Source organism: Somniosus microcephalus, chromosome 15, assembly GCF_052327205.1.
Source record: "Somniosus microcephalus isolate GS21.2 chromosome 15, FLI_Smic_1.0, whole genome shotgun sequence".
Taxonomy (NCBI): Eukaryota; Metazoa; Chordata; class Chondrichthyes; order Squaliformes; family Somniosidae; genus Somniosus; species Somniosus microcephalus.
The window spans coordinates 93,792,096-93,818,720 of record NC_141001.1 but is presented as its reverse complement, the minus strand read 5'-3'; the positions used below and the strand labels follow the sequence as shown (position 1 = coordinate 93,818,720).

The 26,625-nt window shown below is 47.5% G+C and overlaps 1 protein-coding gene across 1 annotated transcript in view; it reads right to left on the bottom strand.

Moving 5' to 3' along the window:
* slc5a12 (solute carrier family 5 member 12) overlaps nt 1-26,625 on the bottom strand; it is a 95,126-nt gene that overhangs the window by 28,771 nt on the left and 39,730 nt on the right. Inside the window, exons 4-10 of the mRNA XM_086008126.1 lie at nt 26,047-26,114; nt 19,546-19,700; nt 13,636-13,776; nt 12,303-12,432; nt 11,219-11,307; nt 10,993-11,105; nt 78-145 (exon numbers count right to left, since the gene is read on the bottom strand). Of these exons, the coding sequence (XP_085864252.1) occupies nt 78-145; nt 10,993-11,105; nt 11,219-11,307; nt 12,303-12,432; nt 13,636-13,776; nt 19,546-19,700; nt 26,047-26,114 (764 nt within the window). The remainder of the gene's footprint in view (nt 1-77; nt 146-10,992; nt 11,106-11,218; nt 11,308-12,302; nt 12,433-13,635; nt 13,777-19,545; nt 19,701-26,046; nt 26,115-26,625) is intronic.

Here is a 26,625-nt window from a genome sequence, read left to right as displayed (position 1 = left end):
AGTTTAGAATCGCCGATAGGAAAATAGAATTGTTTTCTAGAGCAATGGATAGCCTTCATATACTGTACGATACTTACCTGTATAACCCCTCCCATTAAAGATGCTGCAACTGCCATGGAAGTACAAGCCACACCAAACACAATGCCTGTAAGTCAATGTTAATAATGGAGATTAGAAGGTGGTTGGAAATGTTCATAAGGAAATTCAAACCTTTGTAGGAATTGTAAATGCTAATAGTTTACTCATAAGCACAATTACTGGCAAGTGTCCTGAAAAAAAGTGTTGTGTTGTGAGAATCCAGCTTGTAACATTTCATCTTCTTCATCAGTGGAAGACTCCAAATATGGCATATTCCTGAAATAACAACAGACAATGCTGGAAACATTCAGCAGGCCAGGCAGCATCCGTGGAGAGAGTTCCAGGTCTCCAGGTCTGGGACCCTTCATCAGAACTGGAAAAAGCTGGAGATGTAACATATTAAGCAGGTGCAGAGACAGGGGGGTGGGGTGAGGTTTAGGAGGGGAGGAAGGATTTGAAAGAACATACTGTGCTTATGTAAGAGGCAGGAAGGATAACATGTTGCAAATGGGAATGGCAAAATCATACAGCATGAAAAATGGGGGCAGGGGTTATAGTTTGAAATTGTTGAACTCAATGTTGAGTCCAGAAGTCTGTAAAGTGCCTAATCGAAAGATGAGGTGCTGTTCCTCGAGCTTATGTTGAGCTTCATTGGAACAATGTAATAGGCTGAGGACAGAGAGATCAGAGTGGGAGTGAAGCGAAGAATTAAAGTGACAGGCGACCAGAAGCTCAGGGTCACCCTTACGGACTGAATGGAGGTGTTCCGCAAAGCGGTCACCCAATCTGCGTTTGGTCTCCCCAGTGTAGAGGAGACTGCATCGTGAGCAGCGAATACAGTATACTAAATTGCAAGAAGTACAAGTAAATCGCTGTTGCACCTGGAGGGGGTGTTTGGGACCCTGGACAGTGGGAAGGGAGGAGGTAAAAGGGCATGTGTTGCATCTCCTACGCTTGCACGGGAAGGTGCCAGGTGAAGGAGAAGGGCTGTTGGGGGTGATTGAGGAGTGGACCAGGGTGTCGCGGAGGGAGCAGTCCCTTCGGAATGCTGAAAGGGGAGGTGAGGGGAAGATGTGTTTGGTGGTGGGATCACGTTGGAGGTGGCGGAAATGGCAGAGGATGACCCGTTGAATGTGGAGGCTGGTGGGGTGAAAGGTGAAGGGTCACAGACCTGAAACGTTAACTCTGTTTCTCTCTCCACGGATGCTGCCTGGCCTGCTGAGTATTTCCAGCATTTTCTGTTGTTATTTCAGATTTCCAGCATCTGCAGTATTTTGCTATTGTATGGCATATTCCTTCATTGATTAGGAGAATAATAGGGGGCACCTTTCAACTTCAGCAGGTGCATAAAACCGGCGCTATCGGATAGGCTGCCCGTTATACACTCCGCCTGATTGAAGTCAAAGGAAAGGTAAATCAGGTGGGGGGTTTTAACGGGAGGCCGATCTGATACCGTCCATTTTACACACCAGCCAAACCCCCGTAGAATTTGACAGGACCAGAGGAGATTATTCAGACCATTGTGCCTGTGCCAGCTCTGTGAAAGAGCTATCCAATTTGTCCCATTTGCCTGAACGTTCCCCATTCCCTTTAAATGTTTTCCTTTTATTCATTTCCGCTGTAAAATCTACTGTGGATCCTGCTTCTGCCACTGCTTCTAATAGGGTATTCCATCTCCTAAAAACTCGCTGCATAAAATAAAAGTTCCCTAGCCTAATTCTGTATTCTTTTGGTGCTGATGTTAAATTTATGCCCTCTAGTTACTGACTCATATCTGATCTCTGCTTAATCTTCTCTATTCTAGCAAAAAGGACCCTATTTCTCTCATTAAAGCATCTTGCCTAGAAATTGGGCTGCAAACTTAATTGGACGAGCCACATAAATACTGTGGCAACAAGAGCAGATCAGAGGCTGGGTATTCTGCGGAGAGTGTCTCATATCCTGACTCCCCAAAGCCTTTCCACTATCTACAAGGCACAAGTCAGGAGTGTGGTGGAATACTCTCCATTTGCCTGGATGAGTGCAGCTCCAACAACACTCAAGAAACTCGACATCATCCAGGACAAAGCAGCCTGCTTGATTGGCACCCCCATCGTCCACCTTAAACATTCACTCCCTCCACCACCGGCATACCGTGGCTGCAGTGTGTACCATCCACAAGATGCACTGCAGCAACTCACCAAGACTTCTTCGGCAACACCTCCCAAACCCGCGACCTCTTCCACCTAGAAGGACAAGGGCAGCAGGCGCATGGGAACACAACCACCTCCAAGTTCCTCTCCAAGTCACACACCATCCTGACTTGGAAGTATATCATCGTTCCTTCATCGTCGCTGGGTCAAAATCCTGGAGCTCCCTCCCTAACAGCACTGTGGGAGTACCCTCACCACATTGACTGCAGCGGTTCAAGAAGGCGGCTCACCACCACCTTCTCAAGGGCAACTAGGGATGGGCAATAAATGCTGGCCTTGCCAGTGATGCCCACATCCCATGAATGAATTTTTAAAAAATTATCAGGCACGAATCAGCCTCCTAAGTCCCCAAAATGTCGAACAGGAAACGCGCACGCCCTTCCGACGGGAAGTGTGCCACCTGCCATATTGGTCAAGGACAAACAAGAGGCATCCTTTCCCCATGCCTGAAGCAGGCGTTAGGCTCTTTGCATAGGAAAATAAGGGGTCTAACACATTTTAAAAGAATCTAGGGAAGAGGCACTACTGCACATATTTAATAATTCATTAGAAAAAGGTGTAGTGCCAGAAGACTGACAGATAGCTAATGTAATACTTATATTTAAGAAGGGAGATAGAACATGCCCAGGGAACTACATACCAGTCAGCTTAACATAGGTAGGAAAAATAATGGAATCCCTAACTAAAGGAGAAAATGGAACAATAGCTAGAAACTAAAAATATAATAATGAATAGTCAGCAAGGATTTCAAAAGGGAAAGTCTTGCTTGACCAACCTCATTGAATTCTTTGAAGAGGTAACAGAGAGAGTAGACAAGGGTAATATAGTAGATGCAATTTATCTAGATTTCCAAAAGGCCTTCAATAAGTTGCCACATAATAGATTAATGAATAAGGACAGAACATGCGGAGTCAGGGGACAATTAACAGAATGGATAGCTAGCTGGCTTCAAGACAGAAAGCAGAGAGTAAGAGTAAAGGACAGCTATTCACAGTGGCAGTAAGTGAAATGTGGGGTCCCACAAGGATCAGTGTTAGAACCACTGTTGTTCGCAATTTATATTAACGATTTAGACTTTGGAATCAAAAACACAATTTCTGAATTTGCGGATGACACCAAATTGGGGGGGGTGGGTTTAGTCAATATTGAGGAGGACTGCAACAAATCAAAAGAAGACATTAATAAACTTGAAAAATGTGCATATAATTGGCAAATGAAATTCAACACAGATGAATGTGAGGTAGTACATTTTGGTAAGAAAGATAAGGAGGTCACATTTACTTGGAAAATAATAAACTAAATGGGGTAGAGGAGCAAAGGGATCTCAGAATGCAAATACATAAATCACAAAGTAGTGATGCAGGTTAACAAGGCCATAAAAAAGCAAACCAAGCACTAGGGTTTATTTCTACAGGGATAGAATTAAAAAGTAGAGAATTTATGCTAAGTTGTATCGAACTTTGTTTAGACCACACTTGGAGTAATGTTTACAATTCTGGTCGCCATATTATAAAAAGGATATAGAGGCACTGGAGAGGGTTCAAAAAAAATTTACAAGGATGATACCAGAAATGCAAGGGTATAACTATCAGAAAAGAATTATCAGGCTGGTTCTCTTTTCTCTTCAAAAAAGAAAGCTGAGGGATTGACCTAAAAGAGACCTTTTAAAATTATGAAAGGTTTTGATAGAATAAACATGAAGAGAATGTTTCCACTTGTGGGGAAGAGCAAAACTAGAGGCCATCAATATAAGATAGTCACCAAGAAATCAAATAGGGAATTCAGAAGAAACTTCTTTACCCAGAGAGTGGTGAGAATGTGGAACTCGCTACCACAGGGAGTGGTTGAGCCAAATAGTATAGATACATTTAAGGGGCGGTTAGATAAGCATAAGAGGGAGAAGGGACTAGAGGGTTATGCTGATAGATTTAGATGAGGAAAGACGGGAGGAGGCTCAAGTGGAGCATAAATGCTGGCATGGACAGGTTGGGCTGAATGGCTTGTTTCTATGCTGTATAGTCTATGTAATTCTGTGAATGCTTGAGGACCCCGCTGCAAGATTGGTTTGCCCTGAGGCAGCCAGCGCCATCAAAGGCGGTATTTGGGGAAAACCATCCTACAAAACGGCTGCAATAAAAATGAAAAATTACTTACCTCTGAGTGTGGATCCGGGAGGAGCAGGAGTGCTCTTCATGACCCAATATTAAACGATCCTCCCAATCACCGCCACTCCCGACCCCAAGATCACCGACCCCTGACCTCCAGTCTCTCCGGCCCAGGATCCTGATCTCCCACACACCCCCGCCGCCACCCCATGTCTTGAGATCCCTGACCTTCAGAATCTGCGACCACAGCTGCATCGTGAGCAACGGCCCGATCTTCCACCACTCATCTTTTTGGGCACCTCCTGTCGCACAATTCCTATGCGAATGAGATCCGAGGCCCAATATCTGGGGCTCTGTGGCTCCTACCATTCATGCACAGGGTGAGTATCCTGCGTGGGTTGTGGGGGGGGGGGGCGCCCAAAAATGGAAGTCCCCAATTTATAGGTCCTAATCTCAGCATCATCTTTGTAAAGCAGTTCTTTGCCCTTTCTATGGCCCTTTCATCCTTCCTAAATTAGGGTTTGCTAAACTGGACATACTATTCCAACTGCAGCCCAAACAATGATATGCATGTAATAGAGTCATAACGGCACAGAAGGAGGCCATTCAGCCCATCAAGTCCGTGCCGGCTCTCTGTAGAGCAATCCAGTCAGTCCCATTCCCCCGCTCTATCCCCATAGCCCTGCAAGTTTATTTCCCTCAAGTGCCTATCCAGTCTCCCCTTGAAAACATTGAGTGTCTCCGCTTCCACCACTTCTGTCAGCAGCGAGTTCCAGGTCCTCACCACTCGCTGCGTAAAAAGGTTTTCCTCACAACCCGCCCCCCCCCCGTATCTCCTGCCCAAAACCTTAAATCTGTGTCCCCTAGTCCTTGTACCATCAACTAGTGGGAACAGCCTTTCCCCATCTATCCTATCCAAACCCGTCATAATCTTGTACACCTCTATCAAATCACCCCTCAACCTCCTTTGCTCTAATGAAAACAAATCCAGCTTCTCCAACCTGTCCTTGTAGCTAAGATCCCCCATCCCTGGTACCATTCTGGTAAATCTCCTCTGCACTCTCTCAAGTGCCTTCACATCCTTCCTAAAGTGTGGTGACCAGAACTGGCTGCAATACTCCAGTTGTGGCCTAATCAGCGCTTTATAAAGGTTCAGCATAACTTTACTTTTGTACTCAACACCTCTATTTATGAAGCCCAAGATCCCATATGCATTGTTAACCACTCTCAATATGTCCCGCCATCTTCAGGGGCCTATGCACATTGACTCCCAGGTTCCTCTGTCCCTGCACACTCTTTAAAACTGTGCCATTAAGTGTATATTGCCTCTCCCTGTTCCCTCTGCCAAAATGCATCACCTCACACTTCTCTGTATTAAATTCCATCTGCCACTTGTCTGCCCATTCTGCTAGCCTTTCTATGTCCTGTTGCAGTCGATTGGTATAATCCTCACTGTTTGCCACACTCCCAAGTTTGGTGTCATCGGCAAATTTAGAAATTTAACATGAACTTTTTGCTTTTGTACTCTATGCCCTATTTATAAAACCTAGTACCCCAGATGCCTTTTTTTTTTAAGTTATAAAGTGGGAAGGCAAGAGATATGTAGTAGCTGATTCCTGTTCTCCCCATTCGGGCAGGTCAGGTGGATTGTATCAGAATTGCTCTCTGCTTGACTTGATTTGAACTCACTCAGATCTGCATAGATCGAATATTCCCCCTGATGCAAGGTCATCAGCCAAAGAGCAGGGGAAGAAACGCCAACCATTGCTGCAACAGCAGAAATGTCCGCTGGCTTCAGAGCCATCTGGTTGATAGTCAAAAACAGCAAGCAAAAGGTCTCAAGGCCCAAAGATCATGTGCTGCACCTTTGAAAAGGGCACTTAGCTTTTCTTAAGCCTCCATGTGCTTGCTGCCTGCTGCTTCTCAGACCCTGCAATCTGAGGGTGCTGGACACGAGCAATAAGACCCACTTATTGTGGACACAATGCCGTCTGGGATTCTGACAAGTGAAGACAACAACAACAACTACAACTTGACTTTATATAGCACCTTTAACATAGTAAACGTCCCAAGGCCCTTCACAGGAACGATTACCAGTCAGAAATTTGACACCAAGGCACATGAGATATTAGGACAGATGACCAAAAGCTTAGACAAAGAGATAGGTTTTAAGGACCATTTTAAAGGAGGAGAGAGAGGTGGACAGGCGGACGGGTTTCAGGAGGGAATTCCAGAGCTTAAGGCCTAGGCAGTTGAAGGCACGGCTGCCAATGATAGAGCGATTAAAACCATGGATGCACAAGAGGCCAGCATTGGAGGAGCGCAGAGATCTCAAAGGCTTGTAGGACTGGAGGAGACTACAGAGATCGGGAGGGGCAAAGCCATGGAGGGATTTGAGAACAAGGATGAGAATTTTAAAATTGAGGCCTTGTCGGACCGGGAGCCACTGTAGGTCAGCGAGCACAGGGGTGATGGGTGAAGGAGACTTGGTGCAAGCTAAGATACGGGCAGCAGAGTTTTGAATGAGCTCAAGTTTACGTAGGGTGGAAGACTCGGGAAAAGAGGAAGGAAATATTGGGATGTCACTCCTGCCTCATTTGCATCCTATTCCAATGCTTGCAGTCCTTCCAGGAAAATCCCAGTAGTAAGAGTACAGCCAAAAGGGCAAAGCCCTGACATCATTTTTTGATCCTGGAAAATAAGTGGTACCTGGAGGGACAAAATCAGCCCCACAATCTTAGTTAACTGCTTGTGCTACATGCTAGTCAGAGTAGAAATAGAAGGATATTTCAGATGAATACGTGGCTAGAGGAATGGTGCAAGGGGGAGGGATTCAAGTTCCTGGGACATTGGAACCGGTTCTGGGGGAGGTGGGACCGGTACAAACTGGACGGTTTGCACCTGGGCAGGGCTGGCACCGATGTCCTAGGGGGAGTGTTTGCTCGTGCTCTGGGGGAGGGTTTAAACTAAAATGGCAGGGGGTTGGGAACCTGAGCAGGGAGACAGAGGAAAGGGAAACAAGGATAAAAGCAAAAGATAGGAAGGAGAAAAACAAAAGTGGCAGTCAGAGAAATCAACGGTTTAAATCAAGCATGGCCACAGTAAATAATAATTCTAAAAGGTCTAAGAGCGTTAAAAAAAACAAGCCTGAAGGCTTTGTGTCTTAATGCGAGGAGCATTCATAATAAGGTGGATGAATTAGCTGTGCAAATAGAGGTAAACGAATATGATTTGATTGGGATTACGGAAACATGGCTCCAGGGTGGACAAGGCTGGGAACTCAACATCCAGGGGTATTCAATATTCAGGAAAGATAGGCAAAAAGGAAAAGGAGGTGGGGTAGCATTGCTGGTTAAAGAGGGGATTAACACAATTGTAATGAAGGATATTAGCTCTGATGATGTGGAATCTGTATGGGTAGAATTGAGAAACACTAAGGGGAAAAAAACATTAGTGGGAGTGGTATATAGACCTCCCAACAGTAAGGCGGCGGTTGGGGATGGCATTAAAAGGGAAATTAAAGAAGCGTGCAATAAGGGCACAGCAGTCATCATGGGTGACTTTAATCTACATATAGATTGGGCCAACCAAATTAGTAACAATACTGTGGAGGAGGAATTCCTGGAGTGTTTATGGGATGGTTTCCTGGACCATTATGTCGAGGAACCAACCAGAGATCAGGCCATCTTAGACTGGGTATTATGTAACGAGAAAGGATTAATTTCTGTCTGTCTGTGTGGGGTTTGCACATTCTCCCCGTGTTTGCGTGGGTTTTCTCCGGGTGCTCCGGTTTCCTCCCACACTCCAAAGATGTGCAGGTTAGGTTGATTGGCTATGATAAATTGACCCTTAGTGTTAGGGGGATTAAATACGTGGGGTTACAGGGATAGGGTGGGATATGTGTTGTTGTAGGGGTTACGGTGATCGGGTGGGATATGTGTCGGTGCAGGCTCGATGGGCCGAAATGGCCTCTATCTGCACTGTGGGGTTTCTGTGATTCTGTGATTCTGTGATTAGCTATCTTGTTGTATGAGGCCCCTTGGGTCGGAGCGATCATAATATGATCGAATTCTTCATTAAGATGGAGAATGAAGTAGTTGACTCAGAAACTAGGGTCCTCAATTTAAATAAAGGAAACTACGATGGTCTGAGGAGCGAGTTGGGTAGGATTGATTGGGGAATGTCACTCAAAGGGTTGATGGTGGATAGGCAGTGGCAAACATTCAAAGACCACATGGATGAACTACAGAATTTGTTCCTCCCAATTTGGCATAAAAATAAAACAAAAAAGGTGACTCAACCATGGCTAACAAGGGAAATTAGGGATAGCATAAGATCCAAGGAGAGGACATATAAATTGGCCAGAAAAAGCAGTAAACCTGAGGATTGGGAGCAGTTGAGGTTTCAACAAAGGAGTACAAAGGGATTAATTAAGAGGGGGAAAATAGAGATTGAGAGTAAGCTTGCAGGGAAAATAAAAACTGACTGTAAGAGCTTTTATAGATATGTGAAGAGAAAAAGATTGGTGAAGTCAAGCGTAGATCCCTTGCAGTCAGAATCAGGGGAATTTATAATGGTGAACAAAGAAATGGCAGACCAATTAAATACATATTTTGGTTCTGTCTTCACAAAGGAGGACACAAATAACCTCCCAGAGATGTCGGGGAACATCTGAAGAAAGGGAGGAACTGAAAGAAATCAGTATTTGTAGGGAAATGGTGTTAGGGAAATTGATGGTATGAAGGCCGATAAATCCCCAGGGCCTGATCATTTACATCCTAGGGTACTTAAGGAAGTGGCCCTAGAAATAGTAGATGCATTGCTGATCATCTCCCAACAATCGATGGAACCTGGAACAGTACTCATGGATTGGAGGGTAGCTAATGTTACCACACTATTCAAAAAAGGTGGTAGAGAGAAAACGGGGAATTACAGACCGGTAAGCCTGACATCGGTAGTGGGGAAAATGCTAGAGTCCATTATAAAAGATGTAATAGCAGAGCACTTGGAAAACAGTGACAGGATCGGACAAAGTCAACATGGATTTACAAAAGGTAAATCATGCTTGACTAATCTACTGGAATTTTTTGAGGATGTAACTGGTAAAATAGATAAGGGAGAACAAGTGGATGTGGTGTATTTGGACTTTCAAAAGACTTTCAATAAGGTCCCGCATAAGAGATTAGCGTGTAAAGTTAAAGCACATGGGATTGGGGGCAAGGTATTGACTTGGATAGAGAACTGGTTGGCAGACAGTAAGCAAAGAGTTGGAATAAACAGCTCTTTTTCCAAGTGGCAGGCAGTGACTAGTGGGGTACCGCAGGGATCGGTCCTTGGACCCCAGCCATTCACAATATATATAAATGATCTAGACGAGGGAACTAGATGTAATATCGCCAAGTTTGCAGACGACACAAAGCTGGGTGGGTGGGTGTGCTGTGAGGAGGATGCCGAGAAACTCCAGTATGCTTTGGACAGTTTGGGTGATTGGGCAGAAGCATGGCAGATGCAGTATAATGTGGATAAATGCGAGGTTATCCACTTTGGTGTCAAAAACAGGAAGGCAGACTATTATCTGAATGGCAATAGATTGGGAGAAGGGGAAATGCAACATGACCTGGGTGTCCTTGTGCACCTGTCGCTGAAGGTAAACATGCAGGTGCAGCAGGCGGTTAAGAAGGCAAATGGTATGTTGGCCTTTGTAGCGAGAGGGTTTGAGTACAGGAACAAGGATGTCTTGCTGCAGTTGTACAGGGCCTTGGTGAGACCACATCTTGAGTATTGTGTGCAGTTTTGGTCGCCTTATCTGAGGAAGGATGTTCTTGCCATGGAGGGAGTGCAGTGAAGATTCACCAGGCTGATACCTGGGATGCCAGGAATGACGTAAAATGAGAGATTGGGTCTTTTGGGCTTATACTCGTTGGAGTTTAGAAGAATGAGAGGGGATCTCATTGAAACTTATAAAATTCTGTCAGGACTGGACAGACTAGATGCAGGAAGGATGTTCCCGATGGTTGGGGAGTCCAGAACCAGGGGTCACAGTCTAAGGATAAGGGGTAAGCCATTTAGGACAGAGATGAGGAGGAATTTCTTCACCCAGAGAGTGGTGAACCTGTGGAATTCTCTACCACAGAAGGCAGTAGAGGCCAATTCATTAAATATATTCAAGAAGGAGTTGGATATATTTCTTAAGGCTAAAGGGATCAAGGGATATGGGGAGAAAGCAGGGACAGGGTACTGAATTTGGATGATCAGCCATGATCTCATTGAATGGCGGAGCAGGCTCAAGGGGCCAAATGGCCTACTCCTGCTCCTATCTTCCACGTTTCTATGTTTTGTGCTCTGCTGCTATGACATGTAAATTAAAAAAATATATACATTATGAATCAAAAATAAGGGTGACAGAGCTCGAGCCATGAACGGCAATGTTGTATTAACCAGAATGTACTGGGGGAAGACAGAGGCAAAATGACATCAATATACAGTAAGACAAGGTGGTTGTGCACACAGCACAGAAGCACATAGCTTAGAACACTGAGCTCAGGATTGAGTTTGTGTCGGCTTCTGATCCTCTTTAAAAGTGAATTTGATGAACAATATATACTGAAAGTACTTACATAAGCCTTTGCTGATCCAGGTGCTCATCTTGTCTGACATGTTGGGGAAGCATTGTTTAACGAAGTCTTCATACATTACAGTTGCAAGTGCATTAATACTGGCAGCTACTGTGCTATGGACCAGGAAGGAAAGCAGGATCACTACAACATGCTGACAACCTACCATTGTGTTTTGACGTTACTATTTCAGCGAGCGATTTTAGTGTCGAAATTCCCAGATACTGACCTAAGTGTGCCACTAAATGCACAGGCCACAAAAAGTCCAGGAAGTCCTGGTAGGTGTCCTAGTATTTCCATAACAAAATAGGGCATTAACTTCAAAAGAGAAAGGAAAAAAATGTTAAAGATGTGAGAAAGTATTTCTTGTTTTTATTTTTCATAATTACAATATTTGAAATTTTTGAATCACAGATCCACTGAAAATCCATTGATGCAAATTATAGTTTCCTGGTTTTGATTAACTTATGTCTCCCTTTCTTCTGCACTGTCCATCGTACAAGTCTACAAGACAACTGCAATCATTGTGCCAACAGACATTGCACTCTATAAGTCGTGTTGAGAGAGGCATCAGGAAAGATTAGTCAATTCTCCAGTTTTCTCACCTTGAAGATATCAGAGTAAAGGTCTCCATTAATATAGTGGACAGAGGAACGTCATATGAACACATTGGGCTGGATTTTGAAGTTTCCAACCCGCCCGGTGCTGTTGGGGTGGGGGGGGTGGGGGGGTGGTGCAGGAGACCGCGGGGTATTCCCACACGCTGAGATGTTTCAACTCCACAGCATGCATGTAAGGTCATGGGCAGGTTCCCCACCTGGAAGCCAGCCTGATTGACAAGCTGACTTCCAGTTGGGCGGGGAATGCTGGCTGGACAGGACGCCGCAACAACAGGTAGGTGTGGGGTCCAAGGGGGGTGAGGTGCTGGTTCAAAGCCTGGGGGGGGGCGGGTCCGACCGCTGACCTTGGGGGTGAGTTCAAATCTAAAGGAACGGTTCCTGAATGGAGAGAACTTTGAAAGATTATAGTTAGGGCATCTGCAGTGTGCTCACCTACTTCCTTTAAAACCATCTGATCCTGGGGATTTGTTAGTCTCTAGTGCCATTATTTTCTTCATTATTGTTAATTTGCTTACATTAATTTTGGTGAGTCCCTGTCATTTGTAACCTTTGTAAATACTTTAATGATTTTGTAGAAGATTCATGTTACAAGATAAATAATACCTCATGATATTATTTACACTATTCTGCATTGTTTAATAGATTGGTGTGTTTTGTTTCTGTTTATTTTGTCAGCATGGTTTTAATGCTTACCTGGTCTGATGCTGAAATGAATCCTGCAGTCCACGGGTCACAGTTTACATAATATCCGTACATAATCAGCCCAGAGAACACTGCGCAGACAGTGATCACCCAGAGACCAAGCAAATTCAGATACAGTGCTCTAGGACAAGAATTGAGGTATTCATGTGAGTCAACATTACAAGCAATTTACAGCCTCTTTAAATATTGCAACTAAATATGTTCATATTTCTTATATTTGTATTGTTGAGTTCTGTCTGAAAGTATCTCATGGGTTGTTTGAAAAAGTACTCTGCACTTTATCAAGAGTGATAGCCTGGTGGTGACCTGGTGATGTTATATATAAGGGGTCAGTTTACAAACTCGAGATCCTGGCACGCAGCCTGGTGCTCTAGGGCTGCATATTAGGAATTCAGGTATGCCCCCTCCCATGAACTTCCATCCTTGAAATTTGTGCCCTCCCAGTGGGTGAAGCTCCGTGACGGAAACACGATCTTGTAATGTTACCTCTTATAATGTGCCAACATGCTGTTCCATGGGGTCGTAGGATACAGGTTTACCTTTGTGATTCCAGTGGCAGTGAGTTTTTGATATGCAATATACTTCCTCACAGGAAAGGAAAGAACATCGTGCAACCTTAACTGCCTTGGTGCACCTCGTATTGCTATTAAACACTAAATAGTTGTCAACGGATCTGGATGTGTAGTGTAACATACCTACGAATATTGAGATGATCTTCAATTATTTTGTGCACTCACCCTCATATAACATTTTACAATAAAATTACAAATGAAATCTAATTTATAAAGCACTGTGATCGGGCAATGATTGTTACAAAATAAATGTTACAGGTAACTTTGTGACATTACCCATTTTTTTTTAAAGAAACAGCGTGCTGCAGCGGGTTCCAATTCCGGGATCTGGGTTAAAATCCAGCCCAGACTAATGGGATAAAAGTCTCCTGTGTCTGCTCGCTATGTGAAATGTGTTTGGGCTGTCTTGCCAACAGCAGAAAACTGTCCCTAATTTGGCACCTGACAATCTCACCTAAGGAAGTCACACAATGGCTGGTGTGTAAAATGGAACAAATGGAACATTGGTGCTATAGGGATTACTTTCCTGAGATAAGGGCTGAAGCATATTGTTGGCACAGAGCTGAGGGAGCTCTGCTTGGCAGTTAGGCATACAGTTAGCCTGATACTAGATGTCTCAAACTGGAAGAAGTATCAATCTACAGCACTAACATCCTTCACCTTAATGAGCACAAAAATGAAAGTGGGTCTTTGGAAATAAGAATGTATTGTCCACATTGGATGGCCAAGAAACCAAACAGCTTTGCACTTACGTTTTAGCATGTCTTTCTGATTTGCACGAAATGCATCTTTGGATGGTGGACTGATTCACTCCATAGATTCCTAACCAGGTAAATGTGCCTCCTACTGCCACCGTCCAAAAGGTATGACGCCTCAAAGGGTCTACTGCAAAACTAATTCAAATGTAAATCAAACAAAGTAAAGCTTGTCTTCCTAATTCGCTTTCTCATGAAACACTCTATTAGATTTTCAAGTCTCCAAAAGAAATTATCAAGGATATATGTTCAACTGAGTCCTTAGACTTGAATATACATTCATTTTTGTGTTGTCTGAAAATCAAACTGAATTGAGCGTAAGCTTGTACTTTTTTTTGTATTTGCAATGAGACAACAAAAACAATGTGCAACAAATGTAAGCAAATCTGACCATGCTCAGAAAAGTAACTAGCGTGGAAACAATGGTCGCATCTCTCTCAACACTCTCTAGTTACCATTTTAAATTGATGACCCATCATCATTGGCTCCCCAAACAAAGGTATAGGCCGGAAGTTTCCCAATGCTGAGCATGCTGGGGGCGGGTTGGCATTAAAAATCCTAGCAATAGTGAGCGCGTCGGGAACCCGCCGTCATCCCGTCGCCTCGTGCATTTAACTCAGGCGGCTTTGAAGGCGCGACACGCACCCAATCGGCAAAGGCGGGCAATCTCATTGAAGGCATTAAATGCTTGTTGAGAGACCCTTAAGAGTGATTTTAACACCAGCTTTTCAGTTTAACTTCAGGAGCACAGGATTCACGGAGCTCGGGTACCTCGCCTGTGAAGGGGAGGCAAAAGCTCAGCGGCCAATGGCGAGTTCATTCATTGACAGCTAGGAAAGCACATAAAAACATGGAACGGTTCTTGCTCACTCCATTTTGTCCACAGCTTTTGGTGTCTGCAGCTTGCAGGTCATTTTTAAAACCTGGGAAGCCACTCTCACCACATTGCTACTCACTATCACAGCATTGAGGGATTGGTCCTCTGATCTCCACTTTACCTGCCATCTACTACATCAGCATGGGTGCTGCTTATACTGTCTCACCTCAGCCCTCAGAATCGGACCAAGATGAGCCCCACTACCAACAACACAAGCCACACCAGCAGCAGCAGCCTTCTCCTCAATGACCTGATACTGCACAGGAGAGAGGGGGGCACCACGGGGCTGCAGCACGCTGGAGGCGATACTCCCAACACAGGGTATACAGGCAGAGGATGAGCTTCCTCAACATGACTGAGCAGCAGTGCTTCAGGAGGCTCAGGCTATCGCAGGGCGTCGCAGACATTTGTAGCTTGCTGGAACAAGACCTGTTATCCAGAGGTCCTGGTGGACATCCTTACCAGTTGCTGTCAAAGTCACCACCACCTCAACTTCTTCACCTCTGGCTTCTTCCTGGGATCTGCAGCAGACATTTGCAGGATCTCACAGTCGGCTGCCCACAGATGCATCACCCAGGTGACTGATGCCATGTTTCACAAGTCAGCCATTTATACCAACTTTGCCAGTGAGGAAGCCAGTGTTACTGAGTGGGCGCCCGGCTTTGCAGCTCTGGCAGACTTCCCACAGGTGCAGGGCATCATCGGCTACACACGTGGCCATGGAGGTACCCCATCATCACCCAGGAGTGCTTGTGAACTGCAATGGCTTCCACTCCCTCAATGTGTAGCTCGTCTGCAACCATAAAATGATGATTATGCTTGTGTGTGCCAGATTCCCTGGCAGCTGTCATGACTCTTTCTTGCTGCTCTAGTCCATGTTCCCACAGATCTTCGCACCTCCAAACAGCTGGCTGCTTGGAGACAAGGGCTATCCACTGAAGACATGGCACATGACACCCTTGAGGACACCAAATACTGAGGTCCAAGGAGCATTACAAGGAGAGCCACATGTCCACCAGATGAGTCATAGATCAAGCAATAGGCATGCTGAAGATACGCTTCAGACGCCTTGACAGATCTGGAGGAGCCCTTCAGTACGCAGCAACCTGGGTGTCCAGAATCATCGTCGTATGCTACGCACTGCATGACAGAGCGCAGCAGCAAGGCTTGGAGCTGCAGGAGGAACAAGGCGCACGGCACACAGCCTCTTCAGAGGAGGAGGAGGAGGAGGAGGCGAAGGAGGAGCAGGTGGAAGACGAGGAGGAGGAGGAACCTGAGGTGGAGATAACACCAGCAGCGGCGCAAATTGCTGCCCGGGAGGCCCAGGAGGGCCTCATCATGGCCAGATTTACTTATCTTGTTCCAATGCAGCCACATGCTGTACTAAGTTCCTGCCCCTTCTCTCACCCAGCCTAAAACACTATAAAGCATCCCTACAATGACCAAGTCATTCCTCTCACCCAAAGTCCCAATGCTCAAGGCTAAATAATGTCTCACCATTCATTCCAAGTGTCATCACCATTTCCAAGGCTTGAGGCAAAAATGGACAAGACCCAAAAGTGGTGCAAAGAAAAGCATTTATGTGTGTCATCAAAATAACTGAAATTTACCACTAACATTTTTTGATACACCCATGTGCATACCCGTGTGCATCTACTTTTGTGTCATTTTTCTTTTCCGAGTGCTTCTACGAGGTGCAACCCCTGTGGCTTCAGCAGAGGTCGAGGCAGGCTGCTCAAGTCCCTGCTGCGACTTGTCGGACACTTTCGCCGGACGTCCTCTGGGTTTTGGAGCCTGTGATGGCCCCACAAAAGTTTGCTCCTCCTGCGACAGTGCAGGGGCAGACTCAGCCATTGGGATCCGCGGCAGCATGTGGCGCTCTGGCTGAGGGGAAGGCAATGGGGGAGAAGTGGAAGCGCTTTGAGAAGAGCCCCCACTTCCATGTCTCCTCTCACCATCATCACTCTCATGGGCCACCAGCACTTCCCTGCTAGCAAAGAGCTGGAGAGCGCCTTGCTGCACATCAGTGGGGCGATGAAGGCCCAAGTCAACGTTTACATCCTTCCTTGAGAGGAGGTCTATGAGCCTTTGCCATCTGTTGTCCACAGAAAGCATATGCTCATGTAAATGGCGCATTAGCTGTTCCTTGCAGCTGGCTATCCTTTCCATGGAACAGCACATCGTCACCATCGCCTGCGAGATGGTGGTGCTCATGTTGGAGATGGACTCCTCCATTCTCTGAACATTTGCAGATATCACGGTTGCAGAAGATGCCAGAGCCTCCTGCAGTTGTTGCTGCCACTCCACGATCACCCTCGTTCTCGATGACCCCCGAAGCTCAGCGTCTGCATGCAGCTCAGCAGAGCTGGGAGCGTCCTGCGCCCTCCGGCGAGGAGCCTCCACTGCTGTCCCTGTCAACACCATCTGCTCTTGCTCACTTGTGAATTGTGAGACTCTACTCTGTGGTGCACAGGACCCACCGAGGTCTGTGCTGGTGCTGGCTGCGCTTGGGTCTGCTGACGCTGCACCCTCGGAGGCTGGAGGTTCCTCTGAGGAGTCATCTTCCTCCTCCGGCTGGACAGTGGGGGTGGGGGGGGGTTGCAGTTGATGGACCTGTGTGAGAGTAAAGTGATTAATTAGAAGTGTTATAATAAGAATGGATAATGTTACCATTATGCACATGATGACATTTCACTGGCTCCTAACATCAGTCACCATATGAGTGACTGCTTGAGATGTGATTCTGTCACCAGGTTGCTGGGATGTCCCCCTCTCTCTGTCTCCCACTGCCAGCATCTCTTGAACTCCCAAGATCTCCAGAGCCCCCTCCTCTGCTGCTCTTAGTTGTGTGGAGACTGGAGGGCCACCTTCGGTTCTCTCCCTCTCCCTCTTATTGTGAGCTCTCTTCTCCTGCAAGGAGGGAAAGAAAACAAGTTTGAGTGAGAGTGATGGAATGAGTGTAAGGAATGGATGGGTTACCTCTCTAGAGGGTGACTATGAGGGAGTGGGGTGCCAATGCCAAATGGCCTCTTTCTGTGGGGTTGCATTAGGATGAGTGTGAGTGTGAGGGGTGGTCAGTCAGATGGGGTTGAGTATGTACATAGCGAGAGGGATGGGTGGACCTGGAAAGTATGTTGGTGTGAGGAATGATGTGCAGGAGTCGGCGTGGGAAGGCAGAGTGATGGGATGTGGTGACAGGTACATCAGGATGAGGGTGAGTGTGGCATTGCACTCACCTTTCCTGACCTCATCAGGTCATTGGAGTGTTTCCTGTTCTGTATCCAGGTCCTCCTCACCACATCCCTGCTGCTGACCTCCTCAGCTATATTTTGTTTCTTGTGAAGGCCTCCTTTGCTTATCAGCAGGGAAGAGGACCTCCCTGCCTGCTCTGACAGCCTTCACCAGAGTATGCAGCGATGCGTCTGAAAAGCATGGTTCAGCCCTCTGCCTTTGGCTATCCATTCTTGCTACTTTATAAGAGTACTGTGGCCTTTGTTTGTCAGGTTCCTCCCTCCTCTAGCAACCTTCAAATGAGTTGAGTGCAAGGCTGCTTTAAATATCAGCGCTGGAAACGAGTCATCGATGACATCATCAGACCTGCACAATTTAATAAGGCCAGGAAACGCACATAAGTCTTTCAATTGTGGCCATTAAGTTAAAGTCGCTCTGAGCGATGTTCCCGACCCGCTACGCGGCCTGCACGCACCCAACCCAACTCAAAGGTGAAAATTCCGGCCGGAGTATTTTCCCATTGACACTTATCAAAATCCTTCATAGTTTTAAAAACCTCTATTAAATCTCCTATTAGCCTTCTCTGCTCCAGTGGAAATAGTCCCAATATTTATTGTAAGTCTCTCTTCATAACCTCACTGAAACTCCAGTTATAGGGTTTTTGCATTTAGCAAGCATAATTACTCTGATCAGTGATCTGCCCTTAATTTTACAATCCTACAGTTCATGTGTAATTTGTATGTGATCTGCTGCTACCACCAGGGTTACAAAGCACTTAGTACAATTAGAAAAAGCAACTTGTTGCCAGCTTTATAGTTTTAGCAGGAAAACACTGACTCAAGGCCAGACGTTTAGATGCGAGTGTTGCCTGCCAATGCAGTGACCTACTCTATGGCTGAGTTTTCTTAGCTCAAAGCTGGACTACTAGATCTTGAGTGCTTGAGACAGCCACAGCAGCGCCAAATTTCCTTGGGGTTCTGAATTCTGGCAGGAGTCCAGCAGAATCCATTGCAAAAAAAAAGGGGGCCCGCAAACCCCAGGAGTTCCCAGTCGGCCTCTTACACGGTCAATGGTGCCAAGAGGAAGGAGCCGTGGGCAGAGAATCTCTACACTGGGAGTTTTCACTTTTCTGGATCAGAGGAGATATTGCATAACATTGGAGGTCTGAACGCTGAGGGAGATGATGTGTACTGGCCTCCAGAATGGCGTAAGTGGGCCTCATTGGTTGATCCTGGCCAGGGAAGCAGTCTGGACCTCCACAGAAAGGATATTAAAAAAAAATCTGGATCACATATTTTATTCAAGGGGATGAGAGGCAAGCTGCATTTGGTTTAAGGTAGCTCTCCCCCCAACCCCGTCACCCCTCCATCCCCCCACCACCCTCTCCATGGTAACCAGGTGCCAAATTTTCCATTGCAGCGTGGAGTAGGCAGGTGCCGGAGATGTGCCTGTAGTAGCTATGGTGTGGATAAGATGTCCTTCTGCTGACCCTGCAAACTCCAGCAGGGATGATCCAGATGTAACAGCCAGAATCGTGGCCCACAGATTTATGGGGTCAGTGTTTTGAAGATCATATTAAAAAAAATGAGACTAGAAAATGCTTTCAGCCCCATCAAGGAAGTTCCCACCAGAGACAAGTTGACCACCTTAGGTAGCGAACTCTTGTCAAATTGCAAGGCTCAAAACTTTTTTTTTTAACATTAAGGGGAACCACCAAACTCCAGCTATTTTCTACTTTAATGAAAATGTAATCTCTTCTCCAAGGAAGTCTGACAGTGGTCCTTGTCGGGGTTACTTACTCAAATATATTGAGTCTTTGACCATTCTCTGCTATCTTCCACATATTGCTGCTTCCCCCTAACTTGATGGTTCCTTGGATAAGAACTGTTAAAAATCCCAACACCATCACGACCATCTGGAACACGTCTGTCCAAACCACGGCCTTCAAACCACCCTGAAAGTTTAAAGAAGCATTAACTCCGAGGCTGAAAGTTCATCCTTAGCAAGAGTCATCATTTTTGAAAAATCATTGGGCTGGATATTAGCTCGGAGGCGGGGAGGAAGCGTGGGGGGTGCTGGTTTGAGGTTGGGAAACCCGGAAGTACAGGTTTCCCAAACGTCCTGCAGCACTTATTAGGCCACAACTGGAGTATTGCATCCAGTTCTGGTCACCACACTTTAGGAAGGATGTGAAGGCACTTGAGAGGATGCAGAGGAGATTTACCAGAATGGTTCCGGGGATGGGGGATCTTAGTTACAAGGATAGGTTGGAGAAGCTGGATTTGTTTTCATTAGAGCAAAGGAGGTTGAGGGGTGATTTGATAGAGGTGTACAAGATTATAACGGGTTTGGTTAGGCTAGATGGGGAAAGGCTGTTCCCACTAGTTGATGGTACAAGGACTAGGGGACACAGATTTAAGGTTTTGGGCAAGAGATACAGGGGGGATGTGAGGAAAAACTTTTTTACGCAGTGAGTGGTGATGACCTGGAATTCGCTGCCGACGGAAGTGGTGGAAGTGGAGACACTCAATGTTTTCAAGGGGAGACTGGATAGGCACTCGAGGGAAATAAACTTGCAGGGCTATGGGGATAGAGCAGGGGAATGGGACTGACTGGATTGCTCCACAGAGAGCCGGCACAGACTCGATGGGCTGAATGGCCTCCTTCTGTGCTGTTATGACTCTATGACTCTTTAAATTCCTTTCTGTAGGTTTTCCGTCCAGAGCTAGCCTGATTGATAGGCTAGCTGCTTGTCGAGTAGGAAATCCAGCTGCACAAGGCCACAGCCGAGCTGGGCTGAGAGCAGGTAGGTCTAGTGTGAGGAGGGGGGAGGTCCGATCATGGGGTGGGGGGGCGGAGTGGCTGATAGTGGTCTGGGGGGGAACAGATGGTGGTCGGGGGGGCTCCGATGGTGGTCAGTGGGATTCGATCACAGGGTGGGGAGCAGACAGATCATGTGGGGGTGGTGCGGGTTTACTGAGTAGCTTGTTGGGTCTGGAGGAAACACTCCTGCTCCTGCTGGCCCACAAGCAGTGCTGTAAAGGCACTTACCTCATGGATTCAGCCCTTCTCACTTCCTTTAACCTGCCGGGTTTCCTGAGGCCCGGGAAACCCAACCGACTATGGTTAAAAATAGAATCACTGTTAAAATGAAGGCAGGCAGCCTTATTAAAATATTTAGATGACCAACCTGCCTCCTGCGAGTGGATTGGTCACCCACCCCTCGTCCCGCCTCTGTTAAGACAGGAAGTGGAGGGGTTGGGTTCCTGTTTCAGACTTTTAAATTTTTTAACCTCCCACCTGAACCAAACCCATCCATTTATGGGCATTAATTTTAACCTAACCCACCAAGGGGAAACTGAGGACCTGTTTTACATGCTGCCCGATTTTAACTCGACACAAGTTTCGGCTAATTTCCCACTCGCCGGAGGCAGCAGGAGGTCGGGGCAATTTTAACTGCCGTGCCTCATTTAAATACCGCCGGTCCACCTCCCGTCTGGAATGGGAGTGAAGCAGGTGGCGAGCAGCTGCTGGCAAGGGAAGTTCGGTCGACCCATGGTTCTCTGTTGGCTTCCAGGTAAGTGGGGAAGGAGGGGGCTTTGAGAGACTCGCACAGGAGGGAAGCGGAGGGTGGGGAGGGGACCACAACTTTCTATGTGGGGCCCATAGGGGCATTCCTGCTCCTCCTTGTCCCACAAAGGAAACTTTTTGACTGCCACTAGCTGTCAACCTGGTGAGAAAGCCTTTGGACATAATAAGACCCCAATTTGCAAAAATTCATGATGCTGCTGCCTACTTTAGGTAGACACATCATCCGCCTGTCGAGCCCTGCAGGTTTAACTGCCCACCCACCCAGTTTCCGCCAGGTTAAAATCGACCCTGACATTCTTTCAGATTGTTACCACTATTTGCCTCAGAGCTGACAGAAAACACAAGAAATAAAATGAAACTTTAGGAGACCAAACAGCCATGAAGACTTTTTGGCCTAGAAATTCAATATCACCACGTTTGGGGCGCTACAGTCGAGCGTGCACTAAATTTAGCGCCCGGCGCAACCTAGCGCCACCTTCACCGAAATTGAGTTGCATCGCCCCAAGACGTTGCTACTGCACTAAAGCAGGCGGTGCACGACTATCCTAAGGTGCTAAGCCAGAGAGCCGAGGCGCTACCACTGAGGGCAGGCGCAGTGCAGGTGCGGCGAGTTAGTGATTGCAGGCAGACATGCTGGTGCCGGTCACCTCTTAAAGGGGGAGGGTCGATTTGGCTTGCAGCCACGCCCTGTAAATTGGAGACCCTGATTCTAGGCCTGGACAGACCTGCTGCGACATCGTTACGCCCACGACCATGGAGAGGGCCAGGGAGCGAGCGCAGCGCTTCAGTGGGGGGGCCCTGAAGGTTCTGGTTGGCGCAGTGGAGCGCCGGCGACCTATCCTTTTTCCTGACAGTGGCAGGAGGCCGCTGCCCAGCGAATATAGAAATGCTTGGAGGGAGGTGGCACACAGAGTGACCTCCAGCAGCATGGTTCCTAGGACACCAACGCAATGCAGGAAGAAGTTCAACGACCTCACTCGGGTTGTCAGGGTGAGTACCCTTTCCAGTATCCTCTTCATCCCTGCATGTGCACCTCACTTTATGGCCAACGGGTCCTGAAAGCCCCAATGCCCAGCCCTCATCCAACACCTATGCGACTCTCATGAAAATCAAATGCACATTCACCGCTTTACACACTGTCAGGGCTATTCGACCATGGGAGGCAGTGCAGGCAAGATGAGGGCTTGACACTGTCAGGGCTATTCCACCATGGGAGGCAGTGCAGGCAAGATCAGGGCTTGACACTGTCAGGGCTATTCGACCATGGGAGGCAGTGCAGGCAAGATCAGGGCTTGACACTCTACTCAGAGCCCGTCCTTTCTCTTGCAGGGCAAGCTGGCCCACAATTGGAGGCAGCAGCAATGGACCGGGGGAGGCCATCCTGAACTTAAAGACCTCAGCGATCTGGAGCAGTGAGTGGAGCACATTATGGCAAGCCGGCTGATTGGCCCCGTCGCCACTGGAGATGCCGACCCCGTTCTGGACAGCAATGGTAAGGTCATCACCTTTTTGACCTCTCCCTTTCCACTTGTGCCTCACACCAGCATCCTTTGCCACTATCGAACCAATGCAGTGCATTGCAGCACTCATGCCTCCCTCGCTGCCGTCCTGTCCTCACACTAAAGCAACTCTTGTACCTCCCTGCTTTCAGATGCTGATTCACCAGGTGAGGAGGCAGGCCCTCAAGCTGGCACTGTGAGTGAATCGGAAGGCGAGGAGGAGGAAGAGGAAGCTGGAACATCAGTGCCACCCTCAGCTAAGGCAGCCCATGGCCATGATGGGGACACGTCTTCCCTGGAGGGGAGCAGGGTAGAAGGGTCTGAGGAGGGTGAAGCTCCGGGGCCCAGCGGGCTGCAGCAACGCGGGGGGGGGGTAGGGAAGCCCAGCGGCAAGGGTGAGTGTGGCCTCCAGTCCTGCAACAGTGAGCGCAGAGGAGGTGCGGCTCCTTGGTGAAATGGGCGCCCAGGCGGAGCGCAGGCACACTGAGCTCATGGCTGCAGTGGCAAGGATGCCTGACTCCATAGAGTCACTGGCAAGGAGTGTACAGGAATTCGGGGCAGCACAGGCAAGGAGTCTGCAGGACTTCGGTGCAGCACAGGCGGCTTCCAGCCAAGTGCTTAGTCGTGCCATGCAGTCACTGGCTGGTCCGATGGAGACACAGATCAGGGCCACACGAGCACTAACTGCTGCCACCCTCACTGGATCAGCCAGGATTCGCCGGGGCGCAGCAGGCCAGCAGTCTGTGCTTCAGCAGATTGCTGCGCATGCTTCAGTGCTGGCCCATGCGAGTGCTAGTGTGTCGTCCGACCAGGGAGTGCCTGAGCTCTGTCAGCTTGGCAGCCCTGCCAACACTCACTCCTCCACTGCAGCTGCCACCACCCGTAGGATGGACTGCTGCCGCCCAAGCAGAGTTGGAGCAGTCAGCAGCCAGGCCCTGCAGGCCCAGAGCTGGTCCAGGCCGTCCCACAATGGCATCTGCCGACTCACTATCAGCAGCCTTCCCCCAGCCTTGCTGCAGCCACTGGGGTCTCGTTGCAGAGGAGCTGCAGGGCGGGAAGGGGCCAATCTCGCAAGTGAGGCAGATCACCCTCGCAGACCACAAAGTAGGAGGTGTGGCAAAATGTTGTGTTTTTTTTTGTGAAGGCCGAGGATCATGGTCATTTTTGTTTAACTCTTTTGTTCATTTTCTCCAGGTTGTGAGAGCCAGTTATGTGTCTGACTTTTTTTGGGGGGTTCTCTGTATTTGCGGGAAGGGCACAGAGTTTCTTAAATAAATAATTCTCTTTATTCAGATTGTGCATGTTTGCACTTTGAACTATTTTTGTTGCCTTGACCGGCTCAGGGTTTGCGGAGCGGCTCCATTCATGTTCTTTCAATGGCACAAGCCATTTGCTGAGAGGGGGCCTAGAACCAACTTGCAATAAGCCGCTGACGGACGGCCCTTGCACTTTGTGCCTCCCTCCCGTCTTGGTGCTCCTCCTCCTCCTCCTCCTCCTCTGGTGGTCCTCCAATGTCTGCTAGCAGTGGCTGAGTCCTGAGGATAGCCAGGTTGTGCAGCATGCAGCACACTACAACGAAATGGGAGACTCGCTCAGGCGAGTACTGTAGGGCTCCCCCGGAATGGTCCAGACAGCGGAACCATTGCTTTAGCATGCCGATCGTGTGCTCAATGATGTTCCTGGTCGCTTGATGGCTGTCATTGTATCGGTCTTCAGCTGGGGTGGTGGGCGCATGGAGCGGGGTCATCAGCCAGGTGCACAAAGGATAGCCCTTGTCCCCGAGAAGCCAGCCTCCTGGGTGAGCCGGGGCTTCGAAACTGTCTGCCACAGAAGTCTGGCGCAGGATGAAGGCGTCATGGCTGCTGCCTGGAAAGCGGACATTGACAGCTAGTATGAGCTGCCTGTGGTCACACACCAACTGCACATTCAACGAATGGTACCCCTTCCGGTTGCGGTAATCCTCGGCATTCTCTAGAGGCGCCCGCAAAGCCACATGCGTGCAGTCAATGGCGCCCTGGACCATGGGGAAGCCCGCTATTCTTGCAAATCCCATTGCACGCACTTGCTGCTTGTCCAGGGTCATGGGGAAGGAAATGTACTGACGTCTCCTTTTGAAGAGGGCATTCATGACTTGGCGGATGCAGCAATGCACCGCAAACTGGGAGACATTGGCATGGTCCCCAGTAGCGGATTGGAAGGAGCCGGTGGCATAGAAGTTCAGAGCCACTGTCACCTTCACTGCTACCGACAGAGATGTCCTGCTCCTCAGCTGAGGCTGCAGATCTCTCTGAAGCAGGTGGCAGATCTCAGTGACCACCTCCCTTCTGAATCGAAGCCTCTGAATGCACTGCTCCTGAGACATGTTGAGGTAGGAGAAGTGCTGGCGGTATACCCTGGGAGGGTAAGGCCTCCTGTGCCGACGCCTGTTGGCCCTCCTCCATCTGGCCATGATTGGCACTCTCTCTCGGCGTCTCTGAGCCCTTTCAATGCAATGGAGAAACCCAATGTTTCCACCCATTGCAGCCCCCATTATAAGTGGCCACTCAAGGCTATGGCACTGAAAAATCAATCCAACTGCAAAGCTCTGGGCTGAAGCCAGTAGTACCTGTGTGAGCGCTGAGTCAAAGCAGAAAGCTCTCTCCCTTTGTCTCTCTGCAAATCTCTCTCTCTCACACAGGAGTGGTACAAAATGGCTACCACAAAGAATGCCGGAAGAGCCCCCTTTAAATAGCGCCCCCCAGCCCCACAGCGACTGGGAACCGTTCCACTCAACCAGTCGCTGGGAGCGCCAAGAGCAAAGAAGGGGGGCGCCACTGAAGTTCCGGTTCGGGGCGCACCAAGGGCGTTGCACCATGAAATGACGTCAGGATCTGTGCGCGCAGCTGAGCGGGCGTTGCGGTTTTGCGCCGCCGCTAATTCTTTACTCAAGTTCCCGAGAGGCGCAGATCGCGCCGCACTAATCGCCCTCTTAAGGCGCTAGTGGCTGGTGCTACCAACTGAATTTCTAGGCCTTTGATTTTAATTAAAAGCCCCAATATATTAATACCAAAATAGCGAGTATTTGTCTCGGATAAGACCAAATCATTAACTGGAAAAAAAAATAACTTTTAAATGAAGGTTTAACTGTGTATCTGTGAAATTGTTGCACAAGTGTCTAGATCACTACACATCTTATCTGAATGATCTTTGAATGTAAGCACTTATACATACCAGGGTGCAGTAGAAGGTGCAGACAATTCCTGTTGCAAATACTGATCCCCATAGATTAAAACCAGTCACTATGGAAGCAGAATACAAATACTTAAAATGCAAATAATGGAAAGTTAATTTGAATAATAAATAAAAGAATTTAAAACATACTTAACATTGAAAATCACCTAAGTTTTCTTCTGAATATGGATTAAAAAAATAGACCAATACAGAAACAGCTAAAATAAGGTTAAGAAATGATTGATGCTAAATAATGATCAAACGAGGAGCAAGTTTAAATTGTAGTGAATGGTACGCTGTGAGGAGTGGTGTAATGCAGTTGGGGGAGAATTTTAGCAATTGTTCTATTTTTTAAGTTATGTATTCTGTTAAAGAATGTTCCAAGTAATAGCCTGAATTCTCGTAATCCAGGTAAGTACTTAATACTTTATTCAAGATTCAAGTTTAATATGTAGTGACAGAAGGTAACCTAATCAGGATTTCCTATCTATAATTATTCACACAGTACACATGAATTTCAACGTATGACAAATTGCTGGGTAATATGTACCCCATACTCTATATAAAATCTAAATTCAG